This window comes from Scyliorhinus canicula, chromosome 7 (assembly GCF_902713615.1).
Source record: "Scyliorhinus canicula chromosome 7, sScyCan1.1, whole genome shotgun sequence".
Classification (NCBI taxonomy): Eukaryota; Metazoa; Chordata; class Chondrichthyes; order Carcharhiniformes; family Scyliorhinidae; genus Scyliorhinus; species Scyliorhinus canicula.
Window position 1 is genome coordinate 98,741,600 of NC_052152.1, and position 21,456 is coordinate 98,763,055.

At 47.0% G+C, this 21,456-nt stretch overlaps 1 protein-coding gene across 4 annotated transcripts in view; it reads left to right on the top strand.

Moving 5' to 3' along the window:
- The window catches only part of nhsa (Nance-Horan syndrome a (congenital cataracts and dental anomalies)), a 543,376-nt gene that overhangs the window by 394,738 nt on the left and 127,182 nt on the right, over window positions 1–21,456 (top strand). For all 4 annotated transcript variants that reach the window (XM_038802522.1, XM_038802523.1, XM_038802524.1 and 1 more), the window contains exon 2: window positions 6,601–6,753. In XM_038802522.1, the coding sequence (XP_038658450.1) occupies window positions 6,601–6,753 (153 nt within the window). The remainder of the gene's footprint in view (window positions 1–6,600; window positions 6,754–21,456) is intronic.

Genomic DNA, 21,456 nt, shown 5'->3' on the forward strand with positions numbered 1-21,456 from the left:
AAATCGCTTATTGTCACAAGTAGGCTTCAAATGAAGTTACTGTGAAAAGCCCCTAGTCGCCACATTCCGGCGCCTGTTCGGGAAGGCTAATACGGCAAGGGATGGGACTTTCCATTTGTCATGCTTATACAATTAATGATGGCACCTCGAGAACAGATGACTAATGCCTGGTATTTGTTTTATTTGACAGTGCAATGTGGGTTCTCCAAAATATTCCCAAGGCTGCAGCTGTAAACATAGGGACTCCTAGAACCTTTGGGAGCAGATGTGGGGACTTCAGCCCACCTTGTCTGTGGCTGACTCCTTGAAAGAGCTACAAACAGAAAATTCTGAAAATACGCAGCTTGTCTGGTATCTGTGGAACGGGGGGAGTTCAGGGGGAGTTTCACAGCCCCCAGCCAATGTATTTGTAGGCAGGAGGAGGGGGCACATAAAATAGGTTGAGCGGTCAGCCACAGAGCCCCTGAGCTGTCCCCCATTTTAGGGTGGGTGGGTAAGGCACCTGCCTGCCCTTAGGTCTATTGAGGCCACTTAAAAGCCTCATTCAGCTTCTACCACAATAATACGTGTGGCTGGGAAAGGCTGAACAAAGAAGACCAGCCCGCCACTTCTGCAACTCGGGCTAAAAGGCAGGTAAAGAAAGGGGAAGCAACCTCCTTTGGGAGAGTTCCTATACCTGTTGGGGGCATCTCTTTCCCCCACCCCCCAACACAATCATACCCCTTTTTGTGCCTGCCCTGGCCTGCAAAACACAAACCCAATGGCATTGGGTCCCCGATCTCTCCGTGACCAAAAACCTCAAGACTTGACCGTGCCTGGTAGGCATGTTATCATCTTCTGGAGACTCCCTTGTAGTCCCAGCAGCGGCCACTACCGCTTTCTGTGAGCCAATCAGATTGGCTGGCTGCTCTTGAGACCCAGAAGTCCCACTTTCAGCTAGTTAAGGCCTCTCGGGGATAACAGTCTGGACCTCAAGACTGACTTTTCTACAGGTGGGAGGAGAGGTGAGCAATATGCCCTCCTCCCACCCTAGCTGAATCATTAACTCTGTTTCTCGCTCCACCGATGTTGCCAGAGTTGCTGTGTTTTTCCAGCACCATTGGTTTTCATTTCAGCTTTCCAGTGTCTACAGTATTCTGACTTTGGAAGAGTGGTTCAATGAGTCCCACTCCCTGCTCCTCTCTCTCTGCAATGCTTTTAATCTGCTTCTGCAAAATGTATTTAAATCTATTTGTGCTGCAGAGTGGGGGCGAGTGAGTCACATTGGGACTCCAGAGAGTGTCAAAGGAGATTAGCCTCAGTGGCTCAGGGCATACTGCAGGAAAATAATTTTTAAAAGCGAGTGATTGGATGTGGCATTGAAGGCCCAAAATGCTGGCCCGCTGAGCGACACACCTTCGATTTGTGCCTGAAAGCTTTGTCAGTGAGTTCTGAATCTCAGTCACGCCACGATGGGGAAGCAATGAGTGGAATCCAATCATTTCCCCGTGACCGGGACAATCAAATCACTGCTGCACATCTTTGAAGGGCTTCCTGTATAGTTCTTTCCTTAATTCCAGAGACCTGGAGCCACTTCCAGCATTCACGCTGTTTGATCCACAGTCCAGCAGCAGCTTTATCGGGTGAATGTGGGTGGACGAGTCTGCCAATTCTCCACATCAAATAGAGTTAGAGACATGAATCACACAAGCTGGCTCATGGATATGTGGAGCTGGAATTGCTCTACATAGAGCAGGAAAATTTAAGGGGAGATTAATAGTCATGTGCATGATCATGAAGGGTTTTGATGGAGTCAATGTGGAGGGTCACAGAAGATAGATTTACGATAATTACCAAAAGAATAAGGTGAGAGCTGAGGCCATTTTTCTTTTTGACACAGCAGTTTATGATGATCCAGCATGTGCTGCCTGAATAGGTGGTGGAAGGAAATTCAGTAGTAACTTTCAGTCGGGAACGTGATGAAAATGCGATGGGCAGAAAATAGGGATGTAGGAGCTGTGCAGAGGAGTGGAACTAGTTGGATTACTCTTTCAAACAGCTGGCACAGGTGCGATGGACTGAATGGCCGCCTTCAATGCTGTAAGATTGTGTACATAGAAGTGGCTTTGTTGTCCAATACAGAGCTGTAGTGGTGGAGGGTGGGAGCAGATTGCCCACTTTGGTGGTCTCTCACCAAATGCAGAGTGGGTGATCGCTTTGCTGAGCATCTTCGGTCTGTGCGCATTCAGGACCCTGACCTCCCGGTTGCTTGCCATTTTAACAAAAGACCCTGCTCCCATGCCCACATATCTGTTCTTGGCCTGCTGTAATGTTCCAGTGAAGCGCAATGCAAGCTGGAGGAACAACATCTCATCTTCCGGTTAGGCACGCTACAGCCTTCCGGCCTGAACATCGAATTCAACAACTTCAGATGATCAGCCCCACCTCAACCCATTTGTTTTCATTTCATTTTTTTTGCCAGCAATTACTGCACAATTAAGGTCCATGGGAATGGGCACCATTTTATATAGCTGTGGGCTGTTTGATTGTGTGGGCATCACAGACAAACACAACCCTGTCTTTTTTCCACGATGAGCCTCTACTGAGGAAGTTCAGCATAACCTTTTAGAAGAATGGCCCCAGCCCATGTGACAACTGTCATATCCTGCAGACAGCAGGGTGTCTGCCCGATATCAGTGCCTATATAACCTGCTATCTTAATGCAACTGTCCACCTTGCTCTCATTGACACAAATCTATTGGGTTTGTTAAAGGAAAGCTAATGTGTTCATTTATAAAATTACTTAAATTGAAGCAATGCCAGTGGTAGTTTCCGAAGAAATTAAAGATTCTATTTATATTTTTTGACAGGGATCTTTATTTTGGTCTCTGCTGGATGGATGCTGTGCATGTACCAGATATCATTATTCTGACCTCTGCTGTGCAATGCAAACTGCATTAGAATTTGGCTCACAAAGCTGTAAAACATTCTGTCAGATATGGGAGTCAGTCACAAGGCTGGTTCTCCCACTGCTCCATCAGTACATTGTAATGCACACATTAAATTAAGAGAGTTGTTGCATTTTGTATGCAAAAATGGAAAGCAAAAGCCCCGAGTGTTTACATTTTAGTTTTTAAAAAAAATCAACTGCAAAAATTAACATACGCCATTAGTTTGCTTTTCACAGCCAGAAAAACCTTCTTGAAAGCAAAGCAAGTGGGTCCTGCGAAGATCAGTTTGCATGAATTTCTCCTTCCGTTGCCTCCTGAAGCTATTAGTGCAATCCAGTTATCCCAGCCGCCTGTCATAGCGCACCCAAGTGGCCACTCTTCATGTGTACGCTTGGATTGCAAGTGTTGGCAGGCTGAGAGAGTCCTCACAATTAAGCCCAATTTTGATCCACTTTGCTGAATATGAACATTCCATCAGGGGTCAGGGAACAGCGCAGGAAGCAGAGCTCCCTGTAATATTTCCCTTTTGTAGCCTTGGGGCAGTGAGACATGGTACCATGCTGTTATAACCCCAGGTTTAGCACAGTGGGCTAAACAGCTGGGTTGTAATGTAGAACCGTACCGGCCTCCCTGAACAGGCGCTGGAATGTGGCGTCTAGGGACTTTTCACAGTAACTTCATTGAAGCCTACTTGTGACAATAAGCAATTATCTTATCTTATCTTTGGACCACAGGGGAAAAAAACATTGACATCCCCATCAGACTTGTAAAGTATGAGCTCCCCAGGTAAGGTGCGGTGGCCATCTACCTGGGGCTCGTTAAGGCAGAGGATAAAAGCAGGCCCAACTCAAGGCCTGGTCAGACTTATCTTCCCAGTGAGGTTCGCACTGAATGGACAGTCCTCATTCTCTGCTCAGCATCTCATCAGACAGACATCACTTCCAACAGTGCGGCATTCTCTGAGTTCTGCACTGAGATTGTCCACCAAGTTCACTGCTGGAATGGGACTTGAACCCACAGTTATCTGACTTAGTGTCGAGAGTGCCACCTCTGGTGTACAGCTGGCATCTGGCTCTGAATCAAATCAATTAACTCAGCACAAACCAGAGATCACACTCAAGAGATCGCGCTCTTTGTGGCTTAACCTTTTACTGGGCTGTGCCCAAAACTAATTTAAGGGACTGGAGAAAGTGATCTGTAGATTTTCTAGTTTGTAATGTACACGGCTGTAATCTGCAAGTTAGTCACTTTTAGTTGTTCAGACTATAGTTCAAAGTGAAAGTACATTGTGGGATTTCTTCTGATGTATTTATATTCCCAACTGAGAATTAGGAGGTAATTTATTTGTTCCTTTGCAGCGGATCAGTACCTATTGGTGGATAAAGAATTGTTTTAGGAGGCTGGGATTTTCCGGCCCTGCCTGTGTCGGGATCGTCTGATCCCACCCAAAGACTTTCGGCTGGGCCACCGAATCTCCTGAGATGGGTCCCGTCAGGGTAAAATCCCGCCCGGTAGTTTAATATTAAGCAACTTTGAGAATGACTATTACTCCCTTGACGCTGATATAAATGTGAGGTACATTTCTCTGCTCTCTAATAAAAAACATGGTAAAAACATTACTGAGGGCTGGTGGCAAGAGCTGTTTAACTGCTTGGAAGTTTATAAACTTAATTTTATTGTGAAGTTATTTGCAATAAAGGGATTAATGATCATGGTACCAACATAATGAAAAGTAAAAGTAAGGAAAAATTATTTCATGCTCCGAATTTTTAAAAAGGTTTGCATGGTGCTCCAACTGGGGTTCCCAATGGTCCAGCAATCCTCACTCAAGTAGTCACATCCCCTGCCAGCATGCTAGTTGTGCAGCACACCACAACCAAGCTTAATCCCACTTCACTTGTTGTCTCCATACGTGAACAACTGTTCTAGGGATGGCGATTGGGCTTTGGGAGACCTGGCTGGACTTTCCCTTTCCTTCGCTCACAGATGTCAGAGATCACTTGTAGCATCCCCACTGAGATCAGATGGTACAGCACAGCCTGGGAATGAAAGCTGATACCTTTGGTCTCTCTTGGTGTGTATTTGATCATTTTGCCATTTGCGGAAGTATGTATTTATCAATGATAAAGGACACAGATTCAAACCGATTGGTAGAAGGTTTAGAGGGGTGATGGGAAAAATAATTTCACCTAGAGGGCGGGAAGAGGCTTGAACTCGCTGTCTGAAAGGCAGAGAACCTCATCTCATTTGAAATGTGCCTGGATGTGCACCAGAAGTGCCATAATCTTCAAGGTTTTCGGACCAGAGAGCCTAATCTCAGAGTAAGGGGGCGCCCATTGAGGACAAAGAAGAGGGTAGCGAATCTGTGGAATTCTTTACTGTAAAGGCTGCATCGTTGAGTACGTTCAAGTCGGAGCACCACGGTGGTGCAGTGGTTAGCATTGCTGCCTCACGGCGCCGAAGTCCCAGGTTCGAGCCCGGCTCTGGGTTACTGTCCGTGTGGAGTTTGCACATTCTCCCTGTGTTTGTGTGCGTTTCCCCCCCACAACCCAAACATGTGCAGGCTAGGTGGATTGGCCACGCTAAATTGCCCCTTAATTGGAAAAAAATTAATTGGGTACTCTAAATTTAAATTTTAAAAAAAAAGTTATGTTCAAGGCTGAGATAGACAGATTTTTAATCAGTAAGAGAATCGAGGATTATGGGGATAAGGCGGGAAAGTAAAGTTGAGGATTATATCAGAGCAGTCATTATGTCATTGAATGGTGGATCAGACGCGATGGGCCAAATGGCCTACTTTTGCTCCTTTGCCTTATGATCTTAAGACAGACCAAATACCGGAAAGTCAGATGAAGCAGATTGGGTCATTTTTATTGGCCAGTAAAGACATGGGCCGGGATTCTCCAATCCTGTGGCCAAGTTCTGACGCCGGCGTGAAAAACGGAGCGAACCACTCCGGCGTCAACGGTCCCCGATTGCCAGGTATTCACCCTTTCATTGGGGGCTAGGTCGGCGCCGGAGTGGTCTCTGCTGCTCCAGCTGGCGCGCTACGGCCGGCGCGAGTCTGCGTATGCACGCTACGGCCAACGCGGGTCCGCGCATGCATGCCGGACTGGCACGAGTTCCATGGCGGTGAGGAACATGGGCCCCCACGGAACCAGCCCGCCCGCTGATCGGTAGGCCTTGATCGCGGGCCAGGCCACTGTGGAGGCCCTCCCCTGGGGTCAGATCCCCCCGCCCCCTTCTAGGATGGCTCCCGCAGACAGAACCTCCAGGTTCCACCACGTGGGACCAGAGTAACCCACACCGGCGGGACTCGGCCGAATACGGCGGGCACTCGGCCCATCGAGGCCTGGTGAATCGCCGGGCGTGGGGGGGCACTTCCATGGCCTCCGACCGGCGCGGCGGCGATCCCGCGGGCGCCCGAAAATCGCCGCCAGAGAATTTGCGGGCCAGCGTTGGGGCGGCATATCGCGATTGTCGCTCCCCCCCAGGGATTCTCCGACCCGCCGCAGTCTCCGACTGCTTTTACCGGTACAAGCACCAGCGACAGATTAGTCAGCAGTACATCATGCTACAAAACACTCCCGTACCCCACTGTTGTACTTTGCTGAAGTCCCTGTGAAAACACTGACACAATGATTGCTTACCAGCTGTTTCTGTTTTTCAGCTGTATCAAACCTGGACAGGGAGAGCAAACTAACAGTCTACTACCGAGCTCCATGGTATCAGCAAGAAGATCTGTTTCACCCATCGACCAGACCTCCATGTGTAGAGGAACTTCACCATTGTGCCAAACAAAAACTACAGTTCCTGCATAAAGGTACACCTGATGCATTAACCTATGTGTGTCCTTATAACCAGATTCAGAGATAACTGTCAATTTGTGGGTTAGCCGTGTGATGTCCATTTTACAGTTATTATTCTTTGAGAAAGAGGAACATTAAGGCATTTTAAAAATGAGCAGAGGGACTAGACAAGATGGTTCATGCAGGGAGATATACCAGTGCAGACTTGATGGGTCAAATCATCTGTTTTGAGAGGTAACATTCGATGACTTTTAGTTAACGTATACTAATCAGAACTTTTAATTAAAGGGAACAATTAATACATTGATAAATGACATGTAATATTTATTACATCTTTAGACACCCACCAAGCTTTGTGTTAATTATACCTTGCATATCAAAGTGGAAATTCTTCAACATTTGATTGTAACACCAGGTCCAGTTTTGCTCATCTCGAAACTGAGTTATACTCAAGCGGTAGAATTGGTGCAGAGATCAGCCAATAAGGCTGATTCCCCAGAATCAGAGGATTGAGGTAGAATAAGACTGGAGTAACAAAGGCTCTTTAGCCTGGGAAGAAGACAATTGAGTAAAAGTTAAATCCGGATCAAAGTGATGAGAGATCCTAGGTTGAAACGAGTAAAAGATGAATTTAGGTTTGCCACCAGGAAGGGCTTCTTTAATACAGCGATTGACACTGAGAATAGACTTCTGGGTGAAATAGTGCACACCGTGAGTCATTCAGGAGCCAGTTAGATGGGCTGCAATGGGTGAAGGGGACTATGTAAGCTTTTGCCTCTTGGTGATTGGGTCAAGGTTGGCCATGTTGCCATTCTCCATATTGCAAAGTTGTTGCAATCAATGTAATTTAAACACTGAAAAATTAGAGACACACGTCGTAGATGATCTAATGCATTGCTCAAGGGAGGCTCCAGCTTCAATTCTTAGGCAGATATTAGCCTGGATAAACGAAGAAGGCCCTGAACTGGCCTCAGCAACCTGTACTTAGGGTCAGTATTATTGGTCAGGATCCTCACCCCGGGTTACTTAAAAAAAAAAGCAATTTATTAAGGTATTTTTAATTTTATAATAATAACAGTAACAACAACAGTAAACAATGCAAATCCAAATATAAACATATTGCATAAATCATCTTCATCCCTAACAAGTCCCTCCTACCCTACACAAAATGTAGCTTTACCCCCCCCCCCCCCCCCCCCCCCCAAAAGCTTTGGGCATGCCCAAAACACATGATTTGCTGGCCTCCCATCGCACACCTTGCACACCTGTCCTCTACCCCAAAAAAACTTGCTAATCCGGGCCCCCGTCATGTGTGCCCGGTGGATTACCTTGAATTGAATCAGGCTGAGCCTGGCACATGATGAGGACATATTGACTCTGCTCAAGACATCCGCCCACAGACCTGCCTCTATCTCTCGCCCGAGCTCATCTTCCCATTTGCCCTTTGATGTGTTGGGTACTCTGGATCCGTGTAGACTGCCTCTATCTCAGCAGTAACACATACAGGCCACCAACACTTGAAATAGTACAACACTATTTTATTTTGCTAGAAACTGTTTAAAATACTTTCACTGTGGGTCAACACTATGTTAGATTAAACTAAAGACCTGTGCCGATCCTAACCAGTCTATGCTCTCAGCACATGGTGATGATCTGTGCTGTAAACTGTGAGCTCTGTCCTTCTGAGAGGCTGCATCCCGAATGAGTGGGAAAACTGATGCCCTTTGTCTTTATAGTGAGTGTGCTCTAACTGGTGATTGGCTGCGGTGTTGTTTGTGTTGATTGGTCTTGCTGTGTGTCAATCAGTGTGTGTGTCTGCACCATGATATACTGGTGTATATTATGACACCCTTAGTTCCTCTATCTGAGTTACCTCTGACTCCATGAGTTCTTTGTAGATATCTGATACCTTCCCCTCTCCCACCCCATTTTAGAAACTACCCTGTCCTGTATTCCCCGGTGGCGGTAGGAGCAGAAAGGTCATAACCTGCCTTCGCAAAATATCCAGTACCTACAGAAACCTTAATCTGTTTCCTGCCAGCAAATCAGATTTCTCCTCTAAATCCTTCAAACAGGGAAAGCTTCCATCTATGAATAAATCCCCCACCCTCTCAATCCCTGCCCGAAACCTCCCATCCAGCCTTCCCGGTACAAACCGATGATTGTTACAAATTGGAGCCCAGACCGATGTTCCCTCCACTCTCATATGCTTCTTCCACTGCCCCCAGACTCTGAGGACCGCCACTATCACTGGGTTTGTGGAGTACCGGGCCAGCGAGAACGGCAGAGGTGACATTATCAATGCCCCCCCCCCCCGCGCACCGGAAAACAAACAGAAATCTAGGGAGGACCGTCATTTTCACCGTCTGTACCCTCCCCGCCAGTGACAGCAGGAGCATGTCCCAACTTCTAAAGTCCTCCTTCATTTGCTCTACTAGCCGGGTCAGATTTAACTTATATAATGTCCCCCATTTCCGTGCCACCTGGATTCCCAAATAGCGGAAACACCCTCCCCCACCACTCTAAACGGCAGCTCTCCAGTCTTCTCTCCTGCCCCCTCGTCTGGATTGCGAACATTTCACTTTTCCCCATATTCAATTTATGCCCCGAAAATTGGCCAAATTCCCCTCGGATCTGCATAATCTACCCCATTCCCCCAATAGGTCAGAAATATACAGAAGCAAGTCATCAGCGTACAACGAGTGCCTGTGTTCCCATCCCCCCGGACCAACCCCTTCCAGTCTCTAGATGCTCTTTGCGCCATCGCCAGTGGCTCAATGGCCAGGGGAAACAACAACGGGGAGAGGGGACACCTTGCCTTGTCCCTCGGTGCAGCTTAAAATAGCCCGACACCAGCCGATTCGTTCGTACACTTGCTACTGGTGCCTGGTACAGCAGTCAAACCCAATCAATGAAGCCCTGCCTAAGCCCAAACCGTACTAACACCTCCCACAAATAATTCCACTCCAGGCCTTTTCCGCATCCATCCAATCACTACCTCCATCTCCCTGCCCTCTGAGGGCATCATGATAACATTTAAAAGCCTTCTAACATTGACCGTTAGCTGCCTGCCCTTTGCAAACCCCTTCTGGTCTTCCCCATCACTTCCGGGACACAGTCTTCTATCCTTGAGGCCAAGATTTTAGCCAACAGTTTAGCATCAATGCTCAATAGAGAGATTGGCCTGTATGACCCGCATAGCTCTGGGTCCTCTCCCGCTTCAGGATCCATGAGATTGGGGCCTGTGACTTGTTGGGGGAAGGACACCCCGCCCCTTTGCCTCATTAAATGCCCTCACCAGCAGCGGGCCCAGCATCTCAGAGACGTTCTTGTAGAATTCCCACTGGGTAGCCGTCCGGTCCCGGGGCCTTACCCGTCTGCATGGCTTCCAGCCTCTCTCCTATTTCTTCAATTCCAGTTGGAGCTCCCAGCCCCTCCACCAACCCTTCCTCCACCTTCGGAAACTTCAGCTCACCCAGGAACTGCCTCATCCCCTCCACCCCAGCTGGGGGTTCCGACTCATATAATCGGCTATAAAACTCTTTAAACACCCCGTTCACCCCTGTTGTGTCCAAGACTGTGTTCCCTCCTCTGACCTTCACTCTTTCTATCTCGCTGGTCCCCTCCCTTTTCCTCAGCTGGTGTGCAAGCATCCTGCTGGCCTTTTCATACTCGTGCATTGGCCCCTCGCCTTCCTGAGCTGCTCCACCGCCTTTCCTGTAGATAACAGACCAAACCCCATCTGTAGCTTCTGCCGCTCCTTCAATAACCCCGCCTCTGGGGTCTCTGAATATCTCCTGTCTACCTGGAGTACTTCCCCAACCAGCCTATCTATCTCTGCTCACTCCGCCTTCTCCTTATGGGCCCGTATTGGGATTAGCTCCCCCCAAGCCACAGCCTTCAGCACTTCCCACACCGTTGCTGCCGAGACTTCCCATTGTGTCATTTATTTCCAGATAGTTCTAGATGAATCCCTCACCCGCCAGCACACCCCCTCATCTGCTAATAGTCCCATATCCAATCTCCATTGCGGGTGCTGACCTCCCTCCTTGCTCACCTATTAATCCACCCAATGTGGGGCATGGTCCGACACATCAGTCACCGAACACTTGGTATCAGCCACTCCCACCATCAAAGCCCTACTCAAAATTTAAAAAAATCAATCCGGGAGTACACTTTGTGCACATGGGAGAAAAAAGAAAACCCCTTCACTCTTGGATGCCCCAACCTCCAAGGGTCGACCCCCCTCCCCCCTCTGCTCCATGAACCCCTACCCCCCCCCCCCCCCCATCTGCTCCATGAACCCCTTTAGTTCCTTCGCCAGGGCTGACACCCTCCCTGACCTTGACCTCGACTTGGATCAATGACTGTGTTACAGTCCCCCGTATGATCAACTCATGCGAATCTAGATCCGGGATCTTCCATTAAACCTGTCTCATAAATACCACATCGTCCCAGTTTGGTGCGTATAAATTCACAAGCATCACCTCCAGCTTCCCGCTCACCATGAAAAACCTCTGCAACTATTTTCTCCGTCTCACGTGCCACGTGTTTGTTGATCAGGATCGCCACCCCCCTAGTCTTAGAGTCTAACCCTGGTCTGGTCTGATGTACTACCCTCAGGTGTGTCTCCTGTAGCTTTGCCACGTCCACCTTCAATCCCCTCAAATGCGTGAACACACGGGCCCTCTTAACCGGCCCATTCAGCCCTCTAATGTTCCACGTCATCAGCCTAGTAGGGAGGCTCCCCTCCCCCAGCCACTGCCGATCAGCCATCACCCTTCTTAGGCCAGCCTCAAGCTCACGTCCCTCGCTTCCGCAGGCCCGCCCTCAGATATCCACCATCCTCAAACTCCCATTTGTCTCCCAACAACAGTCCCTCCCCCGTCAGCAGAGCAGCTCTCCCCCCATTCGAAGCACCACAACCCCCCTTATCAAACTTATTGCCCGCTCGCCCCCCCACTGCTTCCGCGAGCTAGCCTGCCCAGCTAGCCTGGTAGTTCCTGCCCATGGTGCCAGACATCCAACTCCTACTGTCCTCCCTCTCCCCCCGCTCTCACTCTGGGCTACTGTTCAGTGATATGAATGGACGAAAATGAGTGACAGAGAAAAAACCCACATCATTTGTGATACATAGTGTGCTGCCATATATATGCTTTTCACATCCCACCTGAAACCATCTGATGTTCTCGGAGCGGTGGAACATCGGATGAAACCACACATCATTTCGGAGGAAAACCCCATGAAATACATCGAAGACCATCACTCCCCACACCTCCGCTTCCCAACCATGCCATTCAGACTAGTCCAGGAAATCACGTTAACCCTGATAATTCTATGCAATACCTGCCATTCATCGAACATGATCACTGCCCCAGCCACAAACAGGTGCCATTAGCATTAAAGGAATTCAGTGACTCTGTGTTCACCACATGAGCTGACAGCTTGTTCTACAGGTCCACAATTCTCTGGGAAATGAATTGCCACCTAAAATCTCACCCACACGTGGGCCTACCAATGTGTGTATGAGTGTGCGCGGTGGGTGTGTAGAAGGAGTCAGTGCCTACAGGGCAGGGTAGGCAAGACAACTGCAGAATTGCCCATGGAACTGGAGCCCAACAGCAGTGAGTACCTTCAGGAAAAGTACACAAAAACATAATATTGCTGGCATTGCGACTGAGAAAAAGCGCACCGTTCTCCATGCAGCTTTTTATCCCAGTGGATTGTGCTTCATCAAAAATAGAGTAATCCTTGCAGACGGGGGGAATGAGGCCTGACATAAGTCGGAACTGTTGTGTCAGTTTTCAGATCCTCTCCATCAATTCATTTACTAAATAGGCTGCAGAGAGACGCAAAAATAGGTTTTTCTTTGCACTGTGAGTGAATTCTGCGAAAGTTGCAGTTTGACAACCACATTCTTGTGCGATCACCTCAGTACAGACACAGGGTGACTCTGTATGTGAGATAAGTGTCCATTATTTGTGGCCAGATTGCTCCATAAAGTAGAAATGATTTGATTTTAAAATTCCCTCCTATTTTCACTCCTTCACTCTTGAAAGCAGTGGTCATGGTTTGGCCTGGGTAAAACTTATTTCTTGGTAGCTGTCAGGCTCAGAAACACCGGCTGAATTCACCCTTCCCAAGCTCTGCGGTATTGAACTTTTGTTTGTACTGTTTGCTGAGAAGCACGGTCTGAGTCTGAAGGTCATGGGTAAGTTCAACACCAGAGACTTGAATCCCAATTCTAGGCTGAAGCTCCGGTGCTGTACTGAGGGAGTGTTGAGCTTTTACAGGTCTGCTTTAGGATGAGACATTAAAATGAGGCCCTGTTTGCCCTCTCAGCAGGGTGCAAAAGATCCCATGATACAGCTCACTGAAGAGCTGGGGCGTTCTCCCCAGTGTCCTGGTGGATGTTTGTCCCGCAAACAACATCGCTAAAACAGATATTCAGGCCACGATCAAATTTCAATTGTTGGGACCTTGCCGTGTCTCCTACATCATTGCTGCATGATGGCAAACTGGTTAGCACTGCTGCCTCACAGCTCCAGGGACCCGGGTTCAGTTCTGGCCTTGGGTGACTGTGTGCAGTTTGCACTTTCTCCCCCTGTCTGCGTGAGTTTCCTCCGGGTGCTCTAGTTTCCTCCCACAGTCCAAAGATGTGCAGGTTAGGTGGATTGGCTGAGCTAAATTGCCCTCAGTGTCCAAAGATGTGCAGGTTAAATGGGATTACGGGGGTAGGGGAGGGAGCAGGCCTAGGTGGGCTGCTATTTCAGTGGGTCTGTGCAAACCCAATGGGCTGAATGGCCTCCTTCTGTACTGTAGGGATTCTATGATTCTATGACAGGGGTGGGCAAACTTTTCCGTGCAAGGGCCACATTCAGAAATTCACAATTTTAAAGGGCCGCATAGTATATTAAGTAAAATAATTAATAGTTAAAATAGCCAAAATAAAAGGTTTTTAAAGAAAAAAAGCAATTAATTTTTATTAATATTTTAAAGTAGAAACTTCACATGAAACACATGTTGTGCCGAGCAATGATCACCCTACTCAAGTCAACGTATCCACCCTATACCAGTAACCCAACAGCCCACCCATTAACCTTAAAATTTAAAAAAAAAAAAAATTTTTTTAATTTTAAATTTTTTTTTTAATGACTTCATCTTGGTGGGCCGCATAAAGACCTTCATGCGGCCCGTGGGCCGTAGTTTGCCTACCCCTGTTCTATGACATTCCGGAAATGACTACACTTGAAAATGGCAAGCTTGAGGCCAAGAATGACACAATAGAAATGCAAGTTATTCCTTCTCTTTATTAGTACTTGTAGCTGAGACCAGTTAAGCAATACAGACTAGGGTTTGAATTTTGGGACTTGCCTCATCTGCTCTATGCTGGACAGTGCAGTTTTCTTTTCTTTGATGCATTAAAGGCAACCTGTGATTATATTTGTAGAGGGTGGCTTAGTGGTTAGCACTGCTGCCTATGACGCTGAGGACCCGGTTCAATCCTGGCTCCGGGTCACTGTCTGTGTGGAGTTTGCACATTCTCCCCGTGTCTGCGTGGGTCTCACCCCCACAACCCAAAGATGTGCAGGTTAGGTGGATTGGCCACGCTAAACTGACCCTTAATTGGAAAAAAAAGAATTGGGTACTCTAAATTTATGAAAAAAAATATTTGCTGATTAGTCTGGAATGCATGGCAGTCTAACAGCTCGCTGGAACAGAGACTGTGCAATTGTCACTTGAGAGCCCGTTTGTAGGCTGTAGATGGTAACTTTAGAATATAAGAACATAAGAAATAGGAGCAGGAATAGACCATTCAGCCCCTCCACTCAGTGCCATTCAATACACTCATGGCTGGTTTTCTGCCTCCATTGTCCCACCCATTCCCCATATCCCTTGATTGCTTGACAGACCCAAAATCTGTGTCTCAGCTTTAAAATATTCAAGGATGAAACATTCACAACCCTCCAGCATAGAGACCAAGGAAACATAAAAAGGATGTGAGCTCAGTTCCTGGCAACCAAACTGCGTGTCTCCTTTAAGGGGCATAGGTTGCCTTTAATTGGCATCACTGATGCCCCAATTTTGCACCCTTCCCCTCGGACCCCCCCACCCAATTTTTCACCCTTCTCCTCTGTGAGGAGTCTGCAAGTCCTCCCCGTGTCTGCGTGGGTTTCCTCCGGGTGCTCCGGTTTCCTCCCACAGTCCAAAGACGTGCAGGTTAGGTAGATTCGCCACGCTAATTGCCCTTCGTGCCCAAAAAAGGTTCGGAGGGGTAATTGGGTTATGGGGATAAGGTGGAAATGAGGGCTTAAGTGGGTCAGTGCAGACTTGATGGGCCGAATGGCCTCCTTCTGCACTGTATGTTCTATGTCTATGTCTACAGGAGGGTAAGGTATTTTTTGTTTTGTTAGTAAACCAACATTTATAAATAGACTTTCTGTAATAAGTTCTGGCGCCTGAATGTTTGTGAGGAACTAAATTAGACATCAACATGTTGGTCAATACGTACAGTGAATGTATTTTGCAGCAGATTTCATCATTAATGCATTGAGATAAGCTAGCCTTTGCACTGAGCACAGAAATTGCTCCAACATAAATCTGCCTTCCAACTCAGTTAAGAAGAGCTAAAGATTTTTGAGAGGAATACACAAGCTTTGAAAATCTAAATGGCTGCATGACTAAAATATGAATTAAATAGTTGATCTTGCTCGATAACAAAGCATCAGTTCTTGGTTATATTGAGTTATATTTCTCCCCCCCTCCTTTTTATGCATTTTATGGTAAGTCATTTGGTGATCAGTGAGATGAGGCACGCGTAGAGGGAAAAGGAACCATTTCTTGCTTCCCAGCCAGTGCTGGTATTAAACACTCCCAAGTCAGGTATCTAATCCTGTGAAAATCTGCATTCTGCCCCAGCAATGTGTAGTCCCGACTGCACCAGTCTGTCATTTTCCACTTCCCACGCCATCCATCCTGTGACCCCTCTCCAGGTCAGATTCCTAATTTATTCCAAGTAACATGAAGTTAAAGGTCAGAGTTGGTGTCAGTGAAACTATCACCCACGGGGGAGATTATCTGTGATAGTGAAAGGTTAGAATGTGATCGACAGCCCACTTCACATCTCCTGACTTTTTTCCGACTGAAGCGTCGGAAATTCAGGAGAAATTTCCCTCTGTTGCACACGCAGTCACAATCACCTTCCCCCATCAGTCAGGAATGGATTCAGATCCAAGTTCTACAGGTGACAGACAGCTGTGTTTAAACCACTGACACTCTTTATTATATGGGACGTTCCAGCAGCGGGTCCTTTTTCAAATACAACATAGTTGGTTGTCATAAATCATGTTCATCTCGTGGTAACTTCAACTTCACTGGTATACATTTCACACCATGCAGAATAATAACAGCAAGAAGCCAAATAAGACAGGACCTTACTCTTATCATTGACTGACACCCAATCTGGCCCCAGGGCTTTTGCCTTTAGCAATACCTTTCTATTACAAATAACAGTCATTACTGGTATGGGGTAGAGCTGGGTTATCTCAATGCAAACTCTTGAATTCCTCAGGCTTGGTAAAGCCTGAAATTCCCCAGCGGACAATATTGCCAAGACAGGATCACAGAATTGTTACAGTGCAGAAGGAGGGCATTTGGCCCATCATGTCAGTACTGTCTCTCCGAAGGAGAAGTTCACGGTGCCATCCTCCTGCCTTCTCCCTGGAACCCTGCACAGTCTTCAGTGTGGTGGAGTTTGTGTTCCATCACAGTGAGACCAATTCTGTAAAACGGAATTCCGTTTTGCAAACTAGGAATATACCTTAAAACAACATCACAAGTAAGTGTTGAATAAGAGTGAGGTAGGTGAGAGTGGGGTAAATGAGGAAGTTAAGAGGGTAATGATGTGGGGGTGAGGAAGGTGAAGCATTGGAACAAAACCCCTCAAAACAGAAAAGTGGTTATTGGAGAATGAAGGGAGCAGGTGGCTTTATTTTGGAAGGTGATAAACCAAAATTGCACCTAGTCATTTCTGACAGTGTATATTTATTTATTTGAATATATGTATTAAATAATCATGTTTGTGTATTCCTTGGGCTTATTCCTGTACTTACACACGTGTAAGACATTGGTCAAAATCCCAAAGGATGAGAGTTAAAGATAGAAACATAGAAACTAGGAGCCAGGAGTATGCCATTCGGCCCTTCAAGTCTGCTCTGCCATTCAATACGACAATGGCTGATCTTCTATCTCGATGCCATATTCCCACTTTCATAGAACATAGAACAGTACAGCACAGAACAGGCCCTTCGGCCCTCAATGTTGTGCCGAGCCATGATCACCCTACTCAAACCCACGTATCCACCCTATACCCGTAACCCAACAACCCCCCCTTAACCTTACTTTTATTAGGACACTACGGGCAATTTAGCATGGCCAATCCACCTAACCCGCACATCTTTGGACTGTGGGAGGAAACCGGAGCACCCGGAGGAAACCCACGCACACAGGGGGAGGACGTGCAGACTCCACACAGACAGTGACCCAGCCGGGAATCGAACCTGGGACCCTGGAGCTGTGAAGCATTTATGCTAACCACCATGCTACCCTGCTGCCCATATTCTCCGCATACCCCCTTATTCCATTAGAATCCAAAATCTAGATTTCCGAATATGGATATGGATAACATGTCTGAGGTAGTGAGGGGCAACTTGTCAGCGTTTAAACTCAATAGAGAAGGTCAAGTTACGCAGCTCTCTTCACAAATATACACCATTGAATTTATGGTAACAAAGCAACACAGGAGCAGGAGTAGATCATTGCAGTCTCGGAGTCTATTCAGCCATTCAGTGAGATCATGCTGGATCTACAACCTAACTCCATGTACCCACGTTTGCCCTATTTCCATTCTTACCTATGGTTAACAAAAATCTAGCCAAACTAATTTTAATAACAATTAAACTAACATCAGTTGCCATTTGCGGAAGAGAGTTCCAAACTTCTACCACCCTTTGTGCTTAGAAAGTATTTCATAACTTCAGTCTGGAAAGGTCTGGCTATCATTTCTTTCGTCTATGCTCCTTGACCTGGATGCCCCAACCAATGGAAGTAGTTTCTGTCGGTCTCCCCTGCTTGTTCCTTTTAAAATCTTGAAAGCTTCAATCAAATCAGCCTTCAACCCTATAAAGTCCAAGGAATATGATCCGAGTCTCCTCACAAATTAACTGTTGGAGTCTGGAAATCATTCTGGCGTATCCATAGTAAACTCCTTCCAAGTCCAATATATCTTCCTTATGGTATGCTGCCCAGAACTGTTCACAGTACTCCAGATGTAGGCAAACCAGGGCTTTGTAAAGCATGGTTTCTACCCCCACATATTCTAATCCTCTAGATATAAAGGCCAGTATTCCTATGTCTTTCTAAATATTTTCTGTACCTGTTTGTGACATTTTAATGATTTTCATACCTATCTGCTTTGCATCTCATCTGATTCTAGCTTTCCACCATTTAGCAAGTATCCTGTTCTATTCCTTCCAGGTCTGAGGTGAATGGCCACTTTATTGAAATCCATTTGTCACAGTTTTACCCAGCTACTTAATCTATCTATGGGCATGATCCAGTTGCCACACTGCGCCTGAAAGTCAGCTCGGTGCAGCATGGCCAATAATATCCGGGAAACCCCGCTCCTGGGATCTACCCAGCTCGCAATGCCTTGCGAGATCTAACGCGATCTTGCGAGACATGCACGTTTTGGCAAATCTGCATATTAAAACGAGACAGCTAGTCTCTAGAATCTAATGTGTAGATTCCCGATGGACAACATTGTGGCGCAGTGGTTAGCACAGCTGCATCACTGTGTTGAGGTCCCAGGTTCGATCCCAGCTCTGGGTCACTGTCCGTGTGGAGTTTGCACATTCTCCCCGTGTCTACGGGGTCTGACCCCCAAAACCCAAAGATGTGCAGAGTAGGTGAATTGGCCATGCTAAATTGCCCCTTAATTGGAAAAAAAAATTGGATACTCTAAATATCTATTTTTTAAAAGATTCCTGAGGTACTCGAGGCTTTACCATTCAATACAATCACACCTTATTTTCTGCTTTAACTCTACTTTCCTGTCCCTTCCCCATAATCTCTCGAATCCCTGAGTGACCTAAAATCTGTCTATCTCAGCTTTAAATATATTCCAGGATGGAGAATTCGAAAGATTCACAACGTTTTGAAAAAAGAAATTTCTCCTCATCTCAGTTCAAAATGATCAGTCCCCTACCCTCCAACTGTGCCCCTGTGTTCTGGATTTCCCACCATGGGAAACAGCATTGCAGGATTGGATTTGCATTTCAGAGCGTAAATCAGGAAACTAATTCCGCCATTATGGCCCCGCTTCCTGTCTCGAAACAGCCAGCACAGAGGATCTTTGGCGAATCCAAGACCTAAGTTGCCTGGAACCTTCTTTGGGGCAGCACGGTGGCTCAGTGGTTAGCACTGCTGCCTTAAAGCACCAGGGATCCAGGTTCAATTCCAACCTCGGGTGACTGTGGTGTTTGCACATTCTTCCCGTGTCTGTGTGGGTTTCCTCCGCGTGCTCTGGTTTCCTCCCACAGTCCAGAGATGTGCAGGTTAGGTAGATTGGCCATGCTAAATTGCCCCTAGGTGAGGTTACAAAGTAGGATGGGGGATTGGGCCGAGGAAGGATGCTCTTTTAGAGGGTCGGTGCAGACCTGATAAGCCGAATGATCTCCTTCTGTACTGTAGGGATTCTACGATTCTGGACACTTTAAACCGCCCTTCCCCCCTCACCACTTCACCCAGTCACCCCCTCGTCCTCACTTCCTCAACCTCATCCACCCATCACCTTCCTTCACCCTGTCACCTCTTCATCCTGATACCCTAACCCTCACTACCACAGCCATTCTTCTAATTCACCTGTACCTCCTCACCCTCCCCCTGTTCACCCTTACCCTCCTTACACCTTATCCTTTTTCACCCCCTCATCATTACCCTTTTGATCCCCTCACTTAATTTCACCAGTTATCCACTTTATAAACATAACTCAAAAGCCTGACTATAACAGTTGGAAGCCATTGAATAACCAATAAAAAACCCTGCATAAGCAAATAGACGCAAAGCCAATTGTATGAGCAAAGTCAAACACTTGTAAAATGATTGGACAGTTGAGTTCCAGCCAAGAGCCCATAAAACTCCTCGAGTAAACAAACAAACTTCATAACTGCTATCTCAATAGATGTCTCGACTAAATATATAAAAGCATTAGAATAAGTTCAAACATTTGCAGATTTCGATCACACTAGGCTCCCTTTCAATAGTGTGAATGTGATCTACCTTTTTTATCCAGAGGAGAGTTGTTAACTCCTCTGAAAACATTTCCATTTACAATGAGGGCCGGTATTTTACGAGCTTCCGTGATTCTCCAGTGACCGTTGAAAGAGGTTCCCGCAGCGATTCTCCGTGGACGATCGGCAGGCCCACAATCGGGGGCCACCGGTCGGTGAGCTCGCGCAATCTGAGGGGGTGCCTACTTCTTCGGCGCCAGCCCGCTGTGTGGGTCCGCCGTGTCACGCGGGGCCAGCGCCCCAGGGGTCTGCCATGCGCAAGCGCGGAACCACAGCCGGAAGTGAAGGGCCTCATATCGGCAGCCGGAGCACTCTGGGGCCCTGCAAGCCCCCTTAAAAACGGAGAATCACCCCGGACTTTCTGGAAAAATTTCCGAGTGATTCGCGCCCGTTTTCTCACGGGCGTGGGGACATAGCCCCATTATTGGAGAATCCCGCTCATGATCTTTTACTTGACTGCTTGCCAGTTGGCAGAAGTATAGTCGTTATCCAGAGACATGGGTTCAAATACCACCTTAGCAGCTGGGAGTTTAACTTCAGTCAACTAAATAAACCTGGAATTGAAAAAAAATGGTTAGTCTCGGCAACGCTGATTCAGAAACCACCAGATTGTCATTTTTTTTAAAACACCAGGTTCACTAACGCCTTTCAGGAAAGAAATCGGCTGTCCTTATCCTGTCTGGCTTGAAATGAAATGAAAATTGCTTATTGTCACAAGTAGGCTTCAAATGAAGTTACTGTGAAAAGCCCCTTGCACAGGACTCCGGACCTACAGCAATGTGGTTGACTCTTAAGTGTTCTCTGAAATAGCTGCGCAGGCCACTGAGTTGCATAGGGATGAACAATAAAAGCCAGCAATGGCCACATCAAACAGGTAAAAGGAACTCTTGAGTTCTGTAAATGAATAAACAAAATTGAATTTTTCAAACCATTCAGAAAGTTGCATCAAAGAGCCATCTGGTGGCCTGATTGTGCAACCGCAGCATTACTGGTTGAGACAGATGGTTTGGTGCAAATTCAGGTAGAGCTGGGTTTTTCAAATTGCGGGTCACGACGGCGGGTTTGGGAGTGTCACGGAGCAATCGTCGTGGCGTTCCCGATCACGGGAGAAGCACCGGACAACCATGACCAGCTTTTAAGAATGCAGTCCGTGACCCAGCTTTTAAGTTGAGAATGTCAGCTGCAACCGCCTTTAAATACAAACGATGGAGTCTTCCTGCCAGAAGAGACAGCAGAGAGCAGGACACACGCCTGCCACCTATACTGATGTCGGGCGCCTTGCATGTCTGTGCATTGGGCGTGGAAATCATGATGGAGAGATTCCTCCATTTTTCAGCAAGCAAGCAACAGGACTGTGAAGAACTGAAG